The sequence below is a fragment of the Chelonia mydas genome, chromosome 1 (assembly GCF_015237465.2).
Source record: "Chelonia mydas isolate rCheMyd1 chromosome 1, rCheMyd1.pri.v2, whole genome shotgun sequence".
NCBI lineage: Eukaryota > Metazoa > Chordata > Testudines > Cheloniidae > Chelonia > Chelonia mydas.
The window spans coordinates 200590261-200610426 of record NC_057849.1 but is presented as its reverse complement, the minus strand read 5'-3'; the positions used below and the strand labels follow the sequence as shown (position 1 = coordinate 200610426).

Sequence of the window (20166 nt, the reverse complement as noted above, 5' to 3'; positions counted from 1 at the left end):
CGTGGGGCTGGATCCTGCGCGTAGGGCGCACACACAAAGCTAAACCCACATGACTTTGATGGGAGTTTGGCTGAACCGGAGCTGCAGCCTCAGCCCCATATTTCCGATGAGCTCATGGCTTCCCCCTATGATCCACACACGGGAGTCAGCCAGGTAGAGGCCAGTAGGAGCAGGTACCTCCAGCCAAGCCAGTTCCTTCCACCACCTCTGCTCCTTGAGCCAGGAGGGTGGGGAGCAGGGCCAGGGGGCATGACTAGGGATTCCATCAGGATCAGGATGAGACCTAACATGAGGGGTAGATTACCCAACCTCAGCCTGCTGTGGGGATCTCACCCCTTCCTCAAGCCCCTGCTGCTAGCAACTACCAGAGACAGGAGAGTAGATGGACACTGGGATTGATCCAGTCTGGCACTTCCTCTCAGGCACAAGGAGTGGCCAGCAGTGACTGCAGCACCACCAGGAAAATCTGAGGTTCATTATTTATTGGAGGGAGGGATAGAGCAGCTTGCCCTCATTCGTGCCTGTAATTTATTTTTCACTGCAGTCCCTCTATTATTTCTTTCAGATCACCAGGGACTGCTCCTTGGGCAACTCCCAGGGCTGGCCACCACAAATGGCACCGCAGGACAAGGGCAAATAGCTCCCAGAGGGATACACCAATCAATGGGGAAAGGATCAGGAAGCCGGGGGGGCGGGAGAGGAGTGGTGTTGAGCAGTGCCAAGTGCTCCCCCACCACCCTTCCTGTTTCCTACTGGTTTGAAATTAATGCTTTGTAACCTTGTTTGGTAATCCCAGGAGGAGCAATCCCCTTTGGAGGCTCTCTGAACTAATGTTTATCCATTAACTGCTCTTATCTCTGCAACCCTTGCATTGTATTTTTCATAGCACAGCAGCATCCTGTGGATTTTTCCAACCATTTCTCCAGCAGTGCTGACAGCAGCCTGGCAAATGCTTGGCCTGTGGTGGGGGCACAGCTTGCGGGATGAAGCCGGGAGGCCAAGCGCTTCGGCACCACCATTTGCAGTGCCCGTGGGATCACTCCACACTCTTGTTCCTTCAGTCTGCAAGGAAACTGTACAAGTCCAGCTGGTGACAAGACCTGCTGGAGGGCTGTTCCCCCACCTTGATTCTGGCAACAGATGAGAGGTGAGGCTCTGTAAGCTGGGTCGTGTAACCAGAGTGGTGGTAGCAGTACCTTTTTGCTTTATTGCTGAGAAAGAGCTCAAGAGCTACATTGGTTGGTTGCTTTGAATATAACACGGCCTGAATTCTGTAGACACCAAAGGCACCACCCCTAAGAACTGCTGCTCCAGCTGCTCCCCCGGCCCCCTCGGACTCTAGTGGAGGTCAGACTCCAATCAGGAGTCCCAGCGAGTTTGAGGAACAGCTCTGGTACTTCATGATTAGGTTGTGTGCCGGGTGGCGTGAGCTCAAAGTAAATGAAAGGGAGCAGGTAGTTTTACCTACTGAATTCTAAACTCCTTTCCCCCACTGCCAATTCGCTCCAGCCCCATGTCCTGTATTTCCTCCCACGAATCTGAGATTTTTTAAGGCATTCAGCACAGCCTCCTACAGGTCTCATTGTTGAAGAGTGATAAATGAACACGTCCCCTATTGTGGCAGGACAGATGAAAGAGGCCTAGAATTGGGCAATGAGGGTGATTGGAGGTTTAGCCTGAAAAGGCTATGGCACTTGTTTACAGGGTACCACTCTCGAGGCATAAAGAACGCTCAGAGAGGGGGAAGACGTTTCCCAGGCTGAAATAATCAAAAGAAGACTACGTAGGAGCACAGAATTTCTGTTTTCAGTTTATTTTCAGATTTTTACTGTACAAAATATGCAAAGTGTAAAATGGTTTCATGTTTCAGTTCAAAAACAAAACCATCCAGCTATAACTTAAGAGAACCCAGCTTGGAACAGAACAATTCACTCTGCTAGACACACAGTGCATGAACATCACAGACACCAGGAGTTTGCTACTCAAGTTCACAACTGGGACAAGGGGGGGAAAAAACAAAAACAGATTTCAGAATTTATTTCAGACCACGTAACACTGCAGTTAAAGCCACATGTGCAGCAAGAGGCTGGTTAGTGTCTATTCATTAGAAAACCTCAGCAGAACCCACCTTACTATATGCAGTTTATGTAGAAAAAAGTACCAGGCTGTACATTACACAGTGATCAGAAGAGTTGTGTGGGAGCCAGGAGATCCTGGCCCCCAATACAGAATAACGTCGTATTCGTTACAAGATATAGGCACAGAGGAGTGTAAGAATCCTTCACAGACAGATCTCCGTGCAGGCAGCGAACCACAGCAAAACAAGTGTGTGTGTCCGTCCGTGTGTGTGTGTCCCTGTCCGTCCGTCCCCAGTGAATTAGTTAGTGCTGGTGAAAGGTGCCAGAGCAACAGTCCTAGAGAATTCAGTCCTCTCTATGCCCAGGACAGGCACGGGTGGCAGAGGCACAACGCTTCCCCTACACACTGCCCTGCCACGTGGGGTGAAAATTCGGTCTCTATTAACGGGCCCCTTTCTCGGAGAGGCCATACTCGTGGCAGTCATGGTGCTGTGGAGACCTGGCCCAAGAGGAACCAAACAGATGAACACTGAAGTCGCACAGGTTACTGAACACCTGTCAGACGGTCACTTGTGGTCATCATCCTTAATGGAGTCGGAGCCAGCCAACGGGAGGTGAAAGGATCTGTGTATCCATCCCATTGCCCACCTGCAGCCACACAGCCCCTTTACAGAAGTAATTTTATGACTCGATCCCAAGAGTGCTTCATTCTCCATACAGTCCTAATGGGCATTACTGAACAACCACCCCTGGCTTTTCAGGCATTAGACAGGAATAATACACACCTACAAGGGGACAGCACGTACAAATACAAGCTGAACATGAAAACAGACATCTGCACATACATCTCCTATTCATCTAAATGTCTATTGGATGGCAGACTGAAAACTTAAGGACATTTTGAAGATAAAGTCTGGAGCCAGAACACAGTTCTCTCCAAAGACCCAAAGTCAATTTTTTAAGAGGGGAGGCCAGGTTTGCAGGCTTTTTTAATGGGATAGCTATGTTAGCTTAATCGACTTGAATAAGTCTTCCTACGAAGCGGGGCAAACAAGTTTGTGATCTTTCAGGCTTCTTTATCATTACTGTTTAAATATGTTTATGCCAACAAGACTTTAAAGCAGTGCATGGGGCTAAATGGAATTGCCAGTTTTTAAGAAACTGGTAGTGGTGTGATTTTATAGGATTTTTGGTGGAGTCCATGGCAACAGGGGTGGGTGCATGAGGGAAATGGAAGTGTTTCCTGCAGCTGGGAGGCAAGACTGGGGTGAGGATGGGATCCACCCAAGAGCCCTGCCTTATCATGAGCTCCAGCCTGTGCTCCTGATGACATCCATCTTGCCTGTTACTAGTTCCTCACCTTGGCCTGAGAAACACAACAGGGAGATGGGAGTGGAGGCTGGAGCAACAGAGGAGGAAGTGGGTGTTTTTGGCAAATGGGTCATCAGAGGCAGCCAGCCCCGCAGAGGGCAGGGGGAGAGGGAAGAGGATAGGAGTAGCCATGGGCAGAGGTGCTGAAAGCTGGTTTATATTTATCACCACTGGCCCCATCCAAAGACACTTATGTTATCCCTCTGCTATGCAGGAATGGGGGCCGCTGTCAAGGCCTATGCTAGATCAGACCCAGTTGCAAGAGTTGTGTCATGCCACCTTTTCGCTCTGCTTGCTGCCTCTGTTCTCAAGCACCCCTGCCCCCAAGGGCAGTGAGATGACCAGCAGCCACCTATTCTTCCACTACCACCCTCTTCCGCTATTGATAGAGAGCACTTGGTGGAGGCAGAAAGTCACCGTAGCCCCCTGGCAGCAAGGGTTGGTTGGGGACCAAATCCTCTCCCCTCCGCCCCCACAGGGTGGGAGCGCTACCACCAATCACCTTGCTCTAGGTCCATTCCAATTCCATTCCTTCCTCACCCTGCAGAGCAGAGGGGCAGCATGCTGAACCCGCATGCCATGGGGAGAAAACAGCAGCACCTCAACTGCGTTTCTGGTGGACTGCTCAGTTCATACACGGCCTTTCCCTATGCTACGGCCCTAGTTATGGGACTGGCAAGAACCAGGAGACAAGCATCTGCCCCTTCGTTCCGACAAGGGGCCAGGGACCCTACCATTTTCACTATCCATCCACTCCACCCTACAAACACCACATACCACTTTACTACAGAAAAGCCACCTCAACAATCTCCATGGATCTCAAACTGATCACAGCAGCTTTGCTTGCATCTACTTGGGAGGTTCTGCTCGACCCCTCCAGGCTTTAGGATTTGCACCATGCTGCTGACTGAGAGCAAAGACGTGAAATAGTGTCTTTGGCAGTCCAAGCTACATAGTGGGGAGATGGGGAAATAGCAGGGAGCAAGGAGATCGCTCGTCCCTGAGCAACCAGGAGACCTAGCTCCCTAGGGAAAGGCTTAGCCTTACATGGTCTTCACCTGACATTGTTCAATAGGAATTTCCTCGGTCACTTAGCTTATGGTCAAAGGCTTAAACACTTTAAAGTAGGTTTCCATTCATTTAAGAACTTTCCAATAAGAGAGAGGAGAAAAGGGGAGGGCGGTCGGAGTGAAACAGTCCCCTTCAGAGCAAACCCTGCAAGCCATGCTTCCCATGGACATGAACGTAAAGCAAGGACTGTGGGATTGGGTTGGAAATGCTGACACTACCTTGCTGTCTCCGACACCTGATTCTCATCCACTAACAGACTATAAATGGCAAGTGAAACAGGCCGGTCTAGTTTCACTGTTCAAATCTTTATTAGAAGACAGTTTGTGCTTCGATAGACAATCTCAAGTCACTTCACAAAGGTTAAGTTTAGCCTCACAACATCCCTGTGAGGTAGATATCATCATGGTCCCCCCTTTTGCAAATGGAGAGATGAAGGCCCAGAGAAGTGAAGTAACTTGCCTAAGGTCTCACAGTGATTCCTGTGGCAAAGCAGGGAATAGAACCCAGAAGTCCTGGCGCCCAGTCCTCCACTCCAACCACTTCCCTCTCCTTCCAAGCTCAGCGAAGTGCAGAAAGGTAAATGGCAAAGAGTAAATGACCTTTTCTCTCTCATTGGGGTTGAGACCTCTCAAGCATTAGCAGTAACAAAATTAAGGGCATTCCATTTAAAGGAGGTTTACGCTAACAGTGCCCCTTTCAGTGACAGACAGAAATGGTGGCACTTTGAACCGCAGCAGGTAGGTTATGTAGCAGCTGTGAATACACTCGGCTTCTATTTGGTTTTGTGTTAAATCCTTACACACATTTAAAAACAGAAAGACACGTTTCCTGAGCAAAGCGACTGTCAAACAACTTCCAGTTCTGAGGTGATACGGCAGGAATCATGAAAGGAGGAAATTCATACTGGGTGCTTTTGTTCTAAATTCACACGTCTGAGCCAACTAAGCCAGGGTTGGGGCCCTAAATTCAGACAGCCAGTTCAGCCCTGATCACAGCTTTATCCAATTACCCCCACAGTCCCTGCCCCACAGTCTCCCCTCTCCAGTTGCACTTGTTACCCAAAGGTTAAAGAAACTCACTTTTTATGATGCATCATGCACAACACTATGTGACTTTCATTTAAAAAAAATGGTACAAAACCAACAGCGTTTTCAAAATGAATATACAGCAAAAGGCCACAACTGTTAAAAACCAACGAAAACTGCCAGAAAGCCTGACTGAAAGAACTGGGTGTGCTTTAGGGCAGGGGATATCTATAAACATCGCATGTGGCAATGAGAAGAGATCCTCCCATAGGCCCATCCCACACCCTGCAACCACCAGTGCAATTTGGCTTCTTTGTAATCGTTACTGGTACATAAATACAAAGGGGATAGGGTCCTTATAAATACCATAGGAGATACCTAGGACCAGCAGGAAGGGCCTGGCAGACCACAGATAGGCCATGACTTGAAAATCACCACTTTAGGCCTTGGTTCACCAAGTTGCTTGAACACGTGACTGGTCCCATACACTTCAATGGGACTTGCTTAAGTACCTTGCCTTAGTGTGTTAAACATCTGTCTGTAACAAAGACAGGCAAGCAAAACAAAGACATTCACATTGTAAGAGACTTCCCCCCAGACTTTCCTGTTCATCAAAATAAAGTTAGACATAGGCCCAAGCCAGGAAATCCCCCTCCAGATCCTGTATTGAACTTTCCCAGAGTCTGGAGGTCGTCTGGAACTGGGGTTTTGGTTTAGCTCATGACAGAAGTAGGAGCTGGCTCTGGAGTGGAGACCTGGACCCAAACATTCCTTGAATTCAGAGTGCAGGGAGAGTGTTCAGATCAAGAGGTTCTGTTTAGGCCCAGCTTTAAAACAATCCTGTTTAAAAACCTTGAGAACAGAGCTGTACTGACAGAAAAAAAGGCTTAAAAAGTAAGTTCTCTGGAGAGCTAAGCTTCCCTCACCCAAGAACAGACAAATTCCAGGCTAGCTTGGTGACGAATACCTAAGAGAACAGTAACATAGGGGTAAACGGTCAAGGACTTTTTTTTCTAAAAAGCAGTTGCAACATTCAGACGCAGTTTGGTCTCTCTTAGCTACAGCGGGGTGGGGGTGGGGGGCGATGACTATACTGTAGTGCATTTATATATACGGTCTTAAAGAACCATGGCACTCAACCACATGTGTCAGCCAAGGTCTGCCCTTCCCCTGCTCACACTCTCTCTGGGCCCTGTGAGGGACAGGGGTTAAGCATTCCGCCTTCCTTCAAGATGCTCTTGAAGCCCTTCTAGAATACGATACTACATTCCTGCGCAGGCTCCCTTTGTTTGGGACCAGGCCGTCAGGGTTAGGTAAACGCCACACACCTCCGAGGAGAACGTTTACTCAGCCAGGCTGTAACTGTGCAAATATAACGCGAAAGGGGGGTGGGGAGGACGTGATAACACGACTGACCCCAGAGGAGCCGTTGCTAGAGAAACACATTCAGAAAGCTGCAAGGGGGACAGAGGAGAGGGAGCATGGGACGTTCAAATTAGTGGGGCAGGGATTAGAGATCAAGGGGCCGAGGGGGAGAGTTGCATCATGCACCAATCCCCTGACATCTCATTAAGACATCTGGTAATAATTCAAACAGCTGCAAAATGAGTAGTGCCCGTACAATGATCAGCAATACAATCAACTGAAGAGACTGAAGGAAACAGATGGCAAAACCCATCCCTGCTACCCCCTGGTTCACAGGGGTCCAGTGCTATTGGAGAAGAGCATCCCTGGAGGGGGAAGGGCTCTTCAACCACTAGACAGCCTGGTTTACAAACAACTATCAATTCTCTCCCCACCCACCACACTCTCCTTCCTGAGAGAAGGGGAACTGTAAATTCTCCCTCATACGCAGACTTTTAAAAGCTGCTTCCCAATAGAAATCTACACGCACAGGACGCAGAGACAGGTCAGGCCTGAGTAAGGGAGATGTACGCACAGTATTGATCACTGCAAGGCAGGGCTCCAAAGGAAATATAAAGGCCGTTTGTTTGTTCACAGTGTCTACAATAAGCCTGGAAAACAAGGAGGACCATTCTGTCTTAAAGGCTGAGCTAACTCAACCAAGTTGCCTTGTGAGCTTTTAAGATATTACTTTCTAGATAGATATCCCAACCCATTACCCCCGGCCCTTCTTCCAAATAAAGTGCAGATGGTCAAATATTACTGGTCTTTGTCATCTGCCAGTTTCAGTCAGAATTGGGGACACAAAATCCAAAAGCACAAGAAGAAGAGAACACTGCCCTGCACCCTAAACCGAAGTCTCAGACTGCAAGCGAAGGACAAATTTGTGAGATTTGGGATCTATGAACTCTTCCGAGAGTTTGATGAAGGGGATTTTCTTCACATTAATTACAAGGCTGAAGTCCAAGCACTTGAGAACAAAAACAACACCATCCCTTAATCCACGTGTGACTGCTTCTTCACTGACAAGCGTCCACTGCTTGGAGAACCAGCGATCCCTGTCATATTGGAGGGTTGGGCCTGGATTGATGTAACGCTCCAGGAATGCCTAGACAGAGAGAGAGAGACAGAGACAGAGACAGACACAGACAGAAAAAGAATGAATTAGTGCCAGGGGAACTCCACCTCCCATGACTCAGGTCTGCCTTGATACTTTCTTTCAATCTCATGATTTAGCCCTGTGGACAGAGGTATTCCCTGTAGCAAATTGTTTCAGCTAGCACACTTGGTAAACCTTCCTCTCCTCCTGCCATTTCCTACCCCCAGGATCTGAACAAGTAGGTGACAGCTAGAGATCTGCTTTATGTCATCCAAGTCAGTTCACAAAATTATGGCTCCAATTCCAGTTTCAAAATTGCCTTTTAAATATAAATTTAGCACTGGGGAAAGGTCCGACAGCGCTGGAGAGCTGAGGCCTCTCTCTCCAGAAAGGTGCAGCCTGGGCAAAGCACAACTTCCCCTCCGCCATGTATACAACCCACTGCCAAAAAAGCCCCATCCTTGACCTGGAGAAATCCCCTGTCCTGGTGGGAGGAGATTTCAGTCTCCGTGACCCACTCAGTCCTTGGCAGGAAAGTACTTTAACTCAGACACCTGGAAGAACAAGCATCACTTCAAGCAGTTTACTTGATATTGTTGTATTTTAAAGTTCCCACTGCAAACTCAGGGGGTAAGTTCAGCTGTCAACACACATCATGCCAAGAGCCCGCTGGGATTCAAACACGGGTATAAGGTCATAACAGACCCTGTGCGAAAGCCAGCCTAAACGCCCATCCTGCCCACAGTGTCCCTGCTACTATCACATATGGCTACTAATACGGGGTAAGATAGTAAGTGCTTTTGCATTTCTGCAGCGGCCTTTACCCCAAAGAGGACTATATGTAAAGCACCAAGCCTCACTTCCCCCAGCACTCAAATGCAGCCCCCTCTGGAAAGGACTGTGGCAGCCATTTAACAGTTGCACAGCAACTTAGGGCAGGAAGTGAAGCATAATTATTCTGCTGCATCTGCAGGGAAATGTAGGGAGGCAGAATGCAGTCATACAAACTGGGTGTTTGGCCAGGTCATGAAGACTAACACTCCTATTCATGCGCGCGCACACACACACACGACGTGCCCCGGGGTCTTTAGCGGCCACAGCTCCTTGGGTAGAAATCCAATCCAAAGAATAGCACGCCCAACACTGCGCCTCTGAGGTCAGTGCTGGCAGCGGGAAAATTGCTCCTTCCTGAATCACCCACTCCACCCCCCCTACCACACTAAGGCACAGAGCTAGAGAGCTCCCTACTGAATTGCGAACCCCACTTCCTGTAGCAATCTGTGCTTTCCTTGGAGGTCTCCAAACCAAGGATCAGCCAGGCCTGACCCCACTCGGCTTGTTAGAATTGCGGCGATCGTAGCTCATTGATGCTCACAGCTTAAAAAGGCAGACAGGAGAAGGGGCAGTGGGGTCTGAGTTCACTCCAAGACCTAAAGCCAAGTTACAAGCAAAGGACTGAAATGTACCAACTGTATCATCAATAGCAGCCCTCAAGTCTCGTTACTCCCTGCCTGACGCCCACTTTCCCTAACATACACACTTCCTGCAGCTCTCCGCTGAAGGCAGCGTTACCTTGGGCGTCATGTTGTTGGTGATGCAGAAGGCCAGGTGCTGCAGGATGCTCTCCATACTGTGGTAGTGCTGCTGCCGGGTGGTGCGAAGGTATTTCTGCAGCGCCCTCGCCATGGAGGGGAAAATTGTCTGGGCTGCCTCACGGGGATCCATCGCTTCACCTGGAGCTTTCTGCTGTTCCTCCGCTTGGAGACGTTTAATGTGAGTGAAAGCCTCTTCCACTGCAACCACAAGCCTAGAGAAAAAAAAAAAAAAAAAAAAAAGACATAAGGAAGCCAGATTCACCACCCGGGAGGACGGACGGTTATGTGGTTAGGGCACAGATTGCTCGGGAGTCAGGAGATCTGGACTCTGTTCCTGGCTCTGCCGCTGGCCCAGCGTGACACGTCAGGCAAGTCACTTAACCCCTTCCGCAGAGGGGGAGATGGAGGCATGGAGAGGTGAATGGGAGTTTGCTTTTCCTCGCTCAGAAAGTCACCCAGCACATCAGTGACAAAGCCAGGATTAAAACCCAAGAATTCCTGGCCCCAGTCTTGTGTTCAGGTCACTAGACAGTCCTGCCTCCAGCTGTAACTTTGGCCCACAGCTGCTCTCATATTGAGTACAGCGGTACGAGAGTAGTGGAACCAGCATGCATTACTCCAATTTTGATCTGGGGGAAGGTGCTTGGCTCAAGATAGAGCGCTGCATACACTGGGACCCACAGTCTCCACATACCTCTCCCTGTTCATGACCTGCACTCTATTCCATTTTATACAAACCGGGTTGCAGTCCTCAGGCTCCTGGCAAGTTGCACAAGTGGCCCTGCATCCGGCAAGGGTTGGGTTGTTCCCTGCCCTAGCTCAGGGCACTTGCAGCCAAGAACGCATCCTATGCAAACTATCCCTGTTTCAGCACAGCTGTGCAAACAAACTCAGACCCCCCTGGAGCAAAGCAACACAGATGCCAGAGGATGTTTAAAAGCTACGCTACCCGTGTTGAACGAGTAAAAGAGAATAGTGCAGTTAAAGGAAAGCTGTTGGATTGTAAAATACTCATGTTTCACATTGGATTAAATGAATGGAATTAAGTCACTAATAATGACTTTTCTACAATGCCCTGCATATAAAACCTTTAGATATTAATGCAAGGAGAAGCTGCGCTGTCAGCCTGATCACGCGTAGGAAGACAGAAATATCACAGACGAGCCAGATACACAGGAAGCTTCAGACAGACACGTGCAGGAAACACCAGGAGGTCCTCAGAGCTCTTTTTAGTTAGGTTTTGATGGTTTTAGAAAGATTCCCCATGTATACGCCAGCAGGCGGCATCTCCCGCTAAATGATGGTTTGTCTTTAAGCCAGCAGCTGCTCCAGCTGAGCTCAGTGAGTATGTGAAAAGAACCCAAGTTGCTAGATTACACAGAAGGAAGCCCGTGGAAGCCCAGAGACACATGCTTCCCTTTTTGCCGAGAGACTGGAGAAAGCCTGACCAGCGGCCAGGGGTCAGGCTCAGCCAGCACGGAGACAGACCTCATATCAGCACTTTACTGCTGACTCTAAACCCTCAGTTAGGGCAACTCGTTTAGTCCCTCTGGTTACACTGCGATTCAGCTCAGGGACGTCGGCCTGCTGCAGGTGACCTGCCTCAGACAATAGCTCGGAGGTGCTACCTACCCAGGTTAGTTTCAGTTGGGTGTTAATTCCGAAGGTGAACACCACCCTGCAATCAACATGCTGAACTGGTAATGCACAGAGGACCATTCCAGCAGAAACATCCAGCTAGTCATGTCCCTGCCTCTACCAGACCTGTTCAGATGGACAGCAAGACTACAGAGTTTAAGCTGAAGTGTTGCATTGCCATATCAAATGCTGCATTCGCCGGCTTCCGAAGGAGGGAGAATTCCTCCCTGTAGAGACCAGGTGGCACTGACAGCGCTATGGATTCAGCCCTTGGATTACTTGGGGAAATAATGGGATTTCATGCACTGAGTTGTTATGGATTTCGCAGGCACTGGACCCTTCCCTAATCCCTAACATTCTGTTAGCTGATCTGGAACATTTACACATGTTCTTTGCGTATGCATTTCTATAAGCACTTCCTGTCACAAGCCATTGCCGCCCCTGGATGTCTGTTTTCTCCTATACCTTTTTAATATAAAGGACTTTATTTATACCAAACACTCAGTCCCTTCAACAAAAACCTCTCAATCCAATTCCCCTCTTTTATGGGCCCACCCAGCTGTTCAGATACAGTTAGAGAATCCAGCAGGCCAGCAAACTGACTGCAGCAGGAAACAATCGCTACAACGTGAAGAAGACAGCATTACCTTGCTCGACGTTTTTTAACTCTGCGATCGTGGTCTGCTTCTTCATAGTAAAGCTCATTGTGACTGGAGTCTCTGCGCCGGGCAGCAGCAGCGATCATGGCCCGGGACTGGCCAGCAGCATTGTTACCTGGGCCTTCAAGGGGAAACAGAAGTCAGAGGAAGACTTTACTGTTGCAGAAGGGGAGCTGAAAAGGCTCAAAATCCAAGAGTGCCTGTCACAGGCAATCTGTGGGCCAAGTTGGGCTGTTCCTGCCCAATGCTCTGGGGGGGAAAAGGGGGTGAAAAACCCTCCCTGCAGATACTCTCCCTGGGAAGTGTGCATATGGAGGGAATATTTCCTGTCCACTCCAAGTGCTGCAGTCAGTGGAGATGGGAAAGAGAATTCAGAGGGAATGAAGTAGCCAAACAGTTACAGTGACTGACTACACAAACTAGGAAACAGAGTGCTAAGGATGTTACTTACCATCCGCTATATACATTTTCAGTTTGGCCACAAGGGCAGCTGGAACACATCACATTTCAGCAACAAGACAATGAGAGAGCACAAGAGGAGTTGGGAGGGGGAGAAAGACAGACAGAAAAGAAGAACATCAAGAGACATGGACACAACAGCCACACACAGGAAAACACAGAGCTACACTGGGATGTCTGGGCAGTGGCATCATCTTCAGAAAAAAGACAGACACTTTCAAAAATGTAGTTACTGTCAGAGAAGCGACTCTGCAGAATGTAACTCTGGGCTCCATACTGATTCTCTGTGGGGCTGAAAGTTACATCTGTCTCAAGAGTTTTTATGCCTATTAGCAGAGCCCACTTAGCTCTAGGAAAAGGAGCTGGAGTCTGCTCTACATCGCACATCAGTATCAAGTAAGTATCTATCACTTGATTACTAGTGATGCTTTAAAGTGCAGGAATGGCCCAGCTAGGTTCTGTGATCCCACATGCAGCCTGCAGCGCTATGAGTTAGGGAAAAGTGTTGTCATTTGATGAACAAAGCACATCAGACCTGGAGTCAGAGAAAGAGACATATAAAACCACCCCCAAAATGTATACATTTTTAAAAGCCACTTTTCTGACTGTAACTATGCTTTAAGAGTGGTAGCCGTGTTGTTCTTTATGCTGATTCAGACTGAGGAGTACTTGTGGCACCTTAAAAACTAAAAAATTTATTTGAGCATAAGCTTTCGTGGGCTAAAACCCACTTCATCGGATGCATGCAGTATACTGTATTTTCCACTGCATGCATCCGATGAAGTGGGTTTTAGCCCACGAAAGCTTATGCTCAAATAAATTTGTTAGTCTCTAAGGTGCCACAAGTACTCCTGTTCTTTATGCTTTAAGAGCCAGTCTACGCCATTAAACTGGCAGTCTTTAAGCATTATCAATTCTGCAGGGTAGACAGTCCCAAGAATGCTCTGCTCACACAATAAAGGCTGCTTTTTTCTTTAAAAAAGTAAGGTTTTTTTTAAGTTCCAAGACATAAGTTTGATGTTTAATGATGGATAGTCTAGGAATTCAAACAAACAGCTTCTCAAGAGTAAACACTTTAGATTTCATTTGACAGCCGCGATGTGTAGTGGTACGGCTTAGGAGAGGCGCAGTTCCAGTTTGGTTTAGAGTTATTAATTGTCTGATTCATCATGCATGGTGATGAAAATACAGCCTTTGGGCTAGCCCCCATTTTGCCAGCACAATAGGGACTTAAGCAAGACGACCCCCCCCCACACCCAGCTGCTGTAACACCAAACTCAAAGGCTGCCAACAAATTAGAGGTCTTAACAGCATTACTGTCCTCTCACGCGGAGAGCATGCGAGACAGATTGTTCCTCTGCTAAGAGGGTCCTGGCTAGAGCTACACAGTCCACTTAGTAAATCCACAGGAATTCTTCTAAAGGATATGCTTCTATGCCACTGAGTTCAGTGTGCATTAAAAAAAACCCTGCTGCGTAGCAAGAGAAGCTATCCAATACCTCTGCCAACTCTGGGATTGCACAGTATATTGCAACGGCTAAAGCCCTGCTGTATTCATTACGGCAATAAAGCCAAGAAGTACTGAGAGACCAAGGAATTGACAACGATTGTAAGATCCTGTGTTAGAAGCCACTAGTGCCACAAATAAATGCTTTATGCTCCTGGAAAGTTGGGAGTTCCTCCTATCCAATGTCATGAAGCACTTGTTTCTAGCCCTGCCAGACTGAAAGATTTTGGAACTGAAAAAGCATCCCATCCAGATCCCTAGCTTGCTTTTGTCTACTTGAGTTCGGATTTTAAATTATGCTAGCTCACAGACTGCTAGTGTTAGAAAAAAAATCACGGATTTTTCCTCTGAAAGTTTGGAGTCCCAGCTTTCCAGTGGTATACATCATTAGCCTCTTCCTGCACCAGTTGTGCCATGCCACTTCCTACAGTTATGCTGCAACTGCACTAGAAGAGAGGCAAGATGGTAACTGGAAAACATGACATTAATTAAGGCTAATACCTTACAACCTGAAAAGGCTGGGAATACTTTCGCGGAATCAAATTTGGAAATACTTGTCCAGAAGGTAAGTTCCCCCCTGACACTAGCCCATGACCAGAATGAAAGAGAAAGTTTCCACCTGGTCAAAATGGTTTATTTTTTCTCCAAGACCCCCCCCACATACACACAAACATAGCCCATTTCTACAACAGAATATGCTAGCTTACATCCCTTGTTACTGATGTTACTTACTATTTCACACCACTCTGCACTTCCTGCACTAGCCAGGACCAGAAGTGCTACAAAACAAAGCTGCCCCTCTCTGGGTTTCTGGGCCCACCATCAGCAGTAGGTCTCGCTAGAGGAGGCTGCTCTGGCAACATTTCCAGGTCCAATTTTTGCTGTCTCTAAAGGTTCAGAGGAGGTTTGGAGAAGCATCCACACAACCTCTGAACCCTTTGGGAGCACCGAACAATGCAAAGCAAGATATAAGCCATGTGCGAAAGACGGCAGAAGAAGTCTTAGATTCATCTCCCGCATTCCTGCTGTGCGTGGAAAACAGTCGCTCTCTGCAAAGTCAAATCCCCTCTGAACACATCCTGCTGCAAAGCCTTTCAGTGCTAATCCACACATGTATAATGCAGCCCTGATTTTTCCAACGCCTGTGAAATTAAAGGTGGCCGTGTTTCCTGGGACAGCCTCTCTCCTTTGTATTTTAGCTTCAGCCCTGTGGAGTTTAAAAGCTTCCCCATAGAACTGAAGCTACCCGATTACTGGAACACCTGATTTTATCAAGGCTTGTGTGTCCTGACACAACCTCTGCTCCTCTAAACCTGGCTTATTTAGATTTAATCAGCAAAGAATGGAGTCAAGTTTAGTTTAAATCAGGTTCAGAGGGGTCACAAAGGGCCTCACAATGGTTTAACTACATCTTTTGAAGAAACACCCCTTTAAATTGGTACAACTTGTGAAGACAAGCCCTAAGCTCACAAAGGCTTGCAGGACACTAAGCCCGTCCTTATATTTATCTATAAAGTGCCATACCCATCTAGGCTTTGTGTTGAGTAGGAAGTACAATCAAATTAAAATTGGGCTTAGCTAATACATACTAGCTAAACTTGACCTAAACTTGGCCACTTTTCCTAGTCAAGACAAAGTTCTATTGTGCTTTGTAAGCCTGAAGTGATCTGGGAGCAATGTACTCAGAAGTAGTAGGAAGATTTCTGACAAGAATTTTGGATGGTGAGAAGGTAGGGCATGTGCCTGGAACAAAGGATAACAAGTCCTGCTCGTCTCCACCCCACACATCAATTCTCAGCAACTATTCCACCTCACCTACCATCCACATTGTAGACTTTCAGGCCAGCCATGTGTTTGGCTGCACGAGACTTGGAGGCCATTAACAAGCTCGGGTTATAGATGGTGAAATCTCTGTAGTAGTTTTCCAGAACCACCAATGCAGCTCGCTGGATGCTAGAAATAAAATGCAACAAAACATTTTAAAACTGACAACTTAACATTATATAGAGAAAAACAGATAACCCCATTAATGGGAAAGTGGTTGTTAGCGTCATGGCTCTGTGTACTATGCAATTCTGCAACTGACAAATCTGTCAGACTCCACGACTTGCGGAATTGGGTTCCAGGATCTTCTAGCTTTCATTTTTGAGTGAAGAATTTGCCTTTACAGTTGCTAAGAAAAGCTTCTTAAATGCAAACAGGGGGTAAACTGACATAGTATCCTCTTCAAATCTGTAGACAGCCTGGAAAAACAATAGCTCATCTCATCTTGGCTTTGATGCAGTACTAGCTCATATTAGCCAGCCAGCCAGCCTCAGGTTGAGGCACTGGTTCGGTACCGATTGAGGCTTTCCCCTCCAAATCTTCTATACTACTTCTTGCAGCACCTAGTGGTTCTTGAGATGTGTCTCACCCAAGTACTGACATGGCACAGTCTTTACAACTTGTGAGATCAGATAAGGTCACAGCCTGGAGGTAGTATGGCTGCATTATAGCAACATTCACAATTTCTGATTACATCCCACACTAGGGCTGGGACGTAAAATAGTGTCACCTCCTCCCTTGGAGTTGGCTTCTATTCCTAATATAACAGCCAACACAAGCAAAGCAAACACAAAAAAGTGCTCAGCTGCAAGGTTTCCTTTCCTCATAATCAGCTTGTCAAGCAAAATATAAAGATAGGCATTGTTTAAAGACATTACAAACTGAAGTGTTTCAAAATGAGCCACGGCCCAGGGCTAAATCAGGCACGCTGCAGGGAGATGCTCCACAGATTAGGGCTTGTCTACACTGCAAAGTTGTCGACAAAACTTTTGTCTTTCACGGATACTTAAAAAAGCCCCCCCCGCGAAAGACAAAAGTTTTGCCGACGCAAGCGGTAGCGTGAACGCAGCTTTGCCGGTAGGAGCACTCTCCTGCCGACAAAGCTAACGCCGCTCACGGGGCTGGAAGTATTTTGTTGGCAAATGTGCCGACAAAATACCGACAGAGCGTTTACACATGCTGACTTTTAGTGACAAGGCTGTGACTGCACAGCGTAGACAAGCCCTTGGCTCCCATCACACAATTCTGCCAATGTACCGTTTTCCTCAGCATCCCCCTCAACAGACCATCAGTAGAGATTTCTTCATGTCACTACCCGGGGAACCAGCCAAGAACACCAAGCTGGTTTCACTTTTAACTCACAAGCAGTTGAACTCAACAGCGAGCACTTTAGCTCCTAGAACCAACCTAATCTGTTTTAATTAAGTTACATTTGTCGTTAACAAGCAAACTCCCCCATGAAAACAACAGCAGATGATTCTCACACATGTTATAAGGTGGTGGTTGTAGGACACGTATGCATAGGAAGGACAGCATTGCAGGAAAGGTTCGAATCAAGAAATGGCATTTGGAGTCTATTCTCAGCTCTGCCACTGACTCACTGTATGAATTTGGACAAGTTACTTAACCTGTGTGTCTAATGTTGATAAAAGCCTTCATACCATGCTACTCTGAGCCCACATAATACATAAATAGCCTTCCAAAAAAATGTCAAAATCCAGATACCTGTTCAACTACCTAGGGTTAGCGGAGCAAGGAGGAGCAAGCTGTTCCTCTTTCGTTGGGCACCTTCCTCATTAAGTTTCACTGCACAGCTAGATTGCTTTCCTTAGCTGTGTACATTAAAAGCTGAGGTTTAGATTTTCAAAAGTGAACAGTGATTTTAGACTTGATTCTTGAGGATCCAACTTGAGACACCTGAAAGGTGATTGATTTTCAGAAGGCAAGTGCTTGTCACTTTCTGAATGGTCCCCTTAAAAGCATCTCAATCTTTGAGATATTTCTCCCCCCCGCTCCACTCCACCATTCACTGTTGAAAATTTAAGTCTTGGTGAGAAAGTTGAATAAAATGAACCACGCACACAGAACACAGTTCTCAACGGTTCACCCAATGACAAATCAAAACCAAATTTTCACCTGAAGTTTCAACGGTATCTCTCCTCAACAAGGGTGATTTCCCTGCCAAATTTCTGTTGGTCAACCCCAGTCATTCTAACTGTTAAATAAGTGCCTATTGTCCCCCCCATCATACTTACACATGACAACTTTTTTTGCTCAAGCTTCCCAAAGTTTCACCCACATGCCTGGAAAGGTGAAGGGTTTGGAAAGTGACAAGCTCCTGAGAACAAAGTTAGAACACAGACTGTCATGCTCCTGCTCTGCTTGTGGACAGTTTGGGCTGCATAAGACTACATGAAAATGGGCGGAGCATCTCCAGGGAGGTGGTGTGTTGAGTGACTCACCCCTCAGTGAGCAGGGGCAATACAGCTCCGAGAAAGAATGTTACATTAAAGTTAACAAAAATTTTCCTGCAATCTAGAAAGAACATTAAAATGTAGACGTCCCCTATACCCCAATGACCCCCCTCCCCCAAAAGAAAGAAAGAATTTAACTTGCAAAAAATGTCACTACCACATAGACACTCTAAGACATCCCCTTCAGTGGGGCCTGTTCAACTACAAGTCCCTCCCCACTCCAGAGCTGCTACAGAGTATGTTAGTAAAGTTTCATCATTTCCTAAATCCTCCTGTCAGCCCAACTCTGGCTCACATACAGTCACGTGGGCATGAAATTAGGAAACAGCTAGAATTTCACTTGCAGGGCTTTGTGTTTGGTTTAAAGCTAAATTCTCTTGAATTTTTTTAAGACACCGATGGTACAGATAAGAAAATTAGAAGGGTCACAATAATTAGAAGAGTGAGCAAATGGTTGAATCAGAGCCTCCAGGCTGTATTGCTCAACCTCTCTACCCACTTCAAGGGGAAGCTCCGCCCTCAACTGTGCAGTAGGAAAACTATTTCTGCTCTGCCTTACCAGCTATAAAGCAACAAGAATCCCCCGCCCCCAAATACACACCCAGCCCTTCCCACAGCTGTGAGAAAAAGGCACAGAGAAGGAATGCAGAGTGGCCAGATGTATTTGGGGGAAAGTGCAGGGACTAGTGTAGCCTCGAGTAGATGGAAAGCCTTAGAGCAGTGGTTCTCAACCAGGGGTCCGGGGGCCACCAAGCATAGCCATCTTTAGATTTGCTGGGGCCCATGGCAGAAAACTGAAGCCCCACTGCATGGGGCTAAAGCCCAGGAGCCTGAGCCCCACCACCCAGGGCTGAAGCCTGAGCAACTTAGCATCGCAGTGCCCCATGTGGCATAGGGCCTGGGCAGTTGCCCTGCTTGCTACCCCCTAATGCTGGCCCTGGCTTCTATATGCAGACAAACAGTTGTTGTGGCAGAGATGGGCTATGGAGTTTTTATAGTGTGTGTGTGTGTGGGGGGGGGATTTAAGAGCGAAAAAGGCTGATAACCCCTGCCTTAGAGGGAGGGATTAAGATGGGTAAGTGAATTGACTAGAGTAGAATGCTAAATACACACACAAAATTCAGCTCTGATTTTATATTCTCTGAGACTTTCTGCTGCAGGCAGGTTACGCTGCTTCTTTAGTAATGCACAGAGAAGTAAAGTGGCTGCTGCAGAAAGCCTGCTCCTCTCCTCCCACACACCCTGGACTCCAGATCAAATGGAAACTGGCTAAGGTCCCAGGCCAACGTTCTGAGACTTTCCTGGCAGAGCATCTCTACAAGGAGTTCAGCCCTATGTTAGCTGGTAACACTTCACCCAGCACCCCTGCAGGTTATTCCTTCCATTTACAATTAAAATAAGGGGATGGGCTGGGAAGATTTCCGTGCACTGTACTGAAATGACCCATTCAGATGGCTGCAACTGGAAGTCTCACCTGTATCCTACATATGACAGCATCCAGTAGAATAGGCTACGAGATAAAGCATGCTCTAGCATTATGACAGGTTTCAGAGTAACAGCCGTGTTAGTCTGTATTCGCAAAAAGAAAAGGAGGACTTGTGGCACCTTAGAGACTAACCAATTTATTCATGCTCAAATAAATTGGTTAGTCTCTAAGGTGCCACAAGTCCTCCTTTTCTTCTAGCATTATGCTAACCTACAACAGCGTAAAGAAAACTTCATCAAGAATTTCAGTGTTTTACAACATGAGGTCAGCCTCAAATCACTGTTGGGGCAAGGCAGAAAACACTTGCCCTTTGTCTAGGCTGCAGAAATCAGGATATTCCTAATGTAGATAAGTTCCTGGATATTGTGATGTGAAATCAGTAAGAGGGTCATGTCAGAGCATGCTGCGACTAGGGGAAGCCAATAAGCAGATATAACTTCAGTAATATGTTGCATCTGAGGATTGCAAAGCCCTTT

The 20166-nt window shown here is 47.2% G+C and overlaps 1 protein-coding gene across 7 annotated transcripts in view; it reads right to left on the bottom strand.

Moving 5' to 3' along the window:
• Nucleotides 1-1784: 1784 nt before the first annotated feature.
• Nucleotides 1785-20166, bottom strand: part of VANGL1 (VANGL planar cell polarity protein 1) — a 57330-nt gene continuing 38948 nt past the window's right edge. For all 7 annotated transcript variants that reach the window (XM_037909374.2, XM_037909398.2, XM_037909393.2 and 4 more), the window contains 4 exons: nucleotides 15726-15859; nucleotides 11929-12061; nucleotides 9621-9855; nucleotides 1785-8057 (listed from right to left, as the gene is read on the bottom strand). In XM_037909374.2, coding sequence (XP_037765302.1) covers nucleotides 7797-8057; nucleotides 9621-9855; nucleotides 11929-12061; nucleotides 15726-15859 — 763 coding nt within the window. In that variant the 3' untranslated portion in view covers nucleotides 1785-7796. The remainder of the gene's footprint in view (nucleotides 8058-9620; nucleotides 9856-11928; nucleotides 12062-15725; nucleotides 15860-20166) is intronic.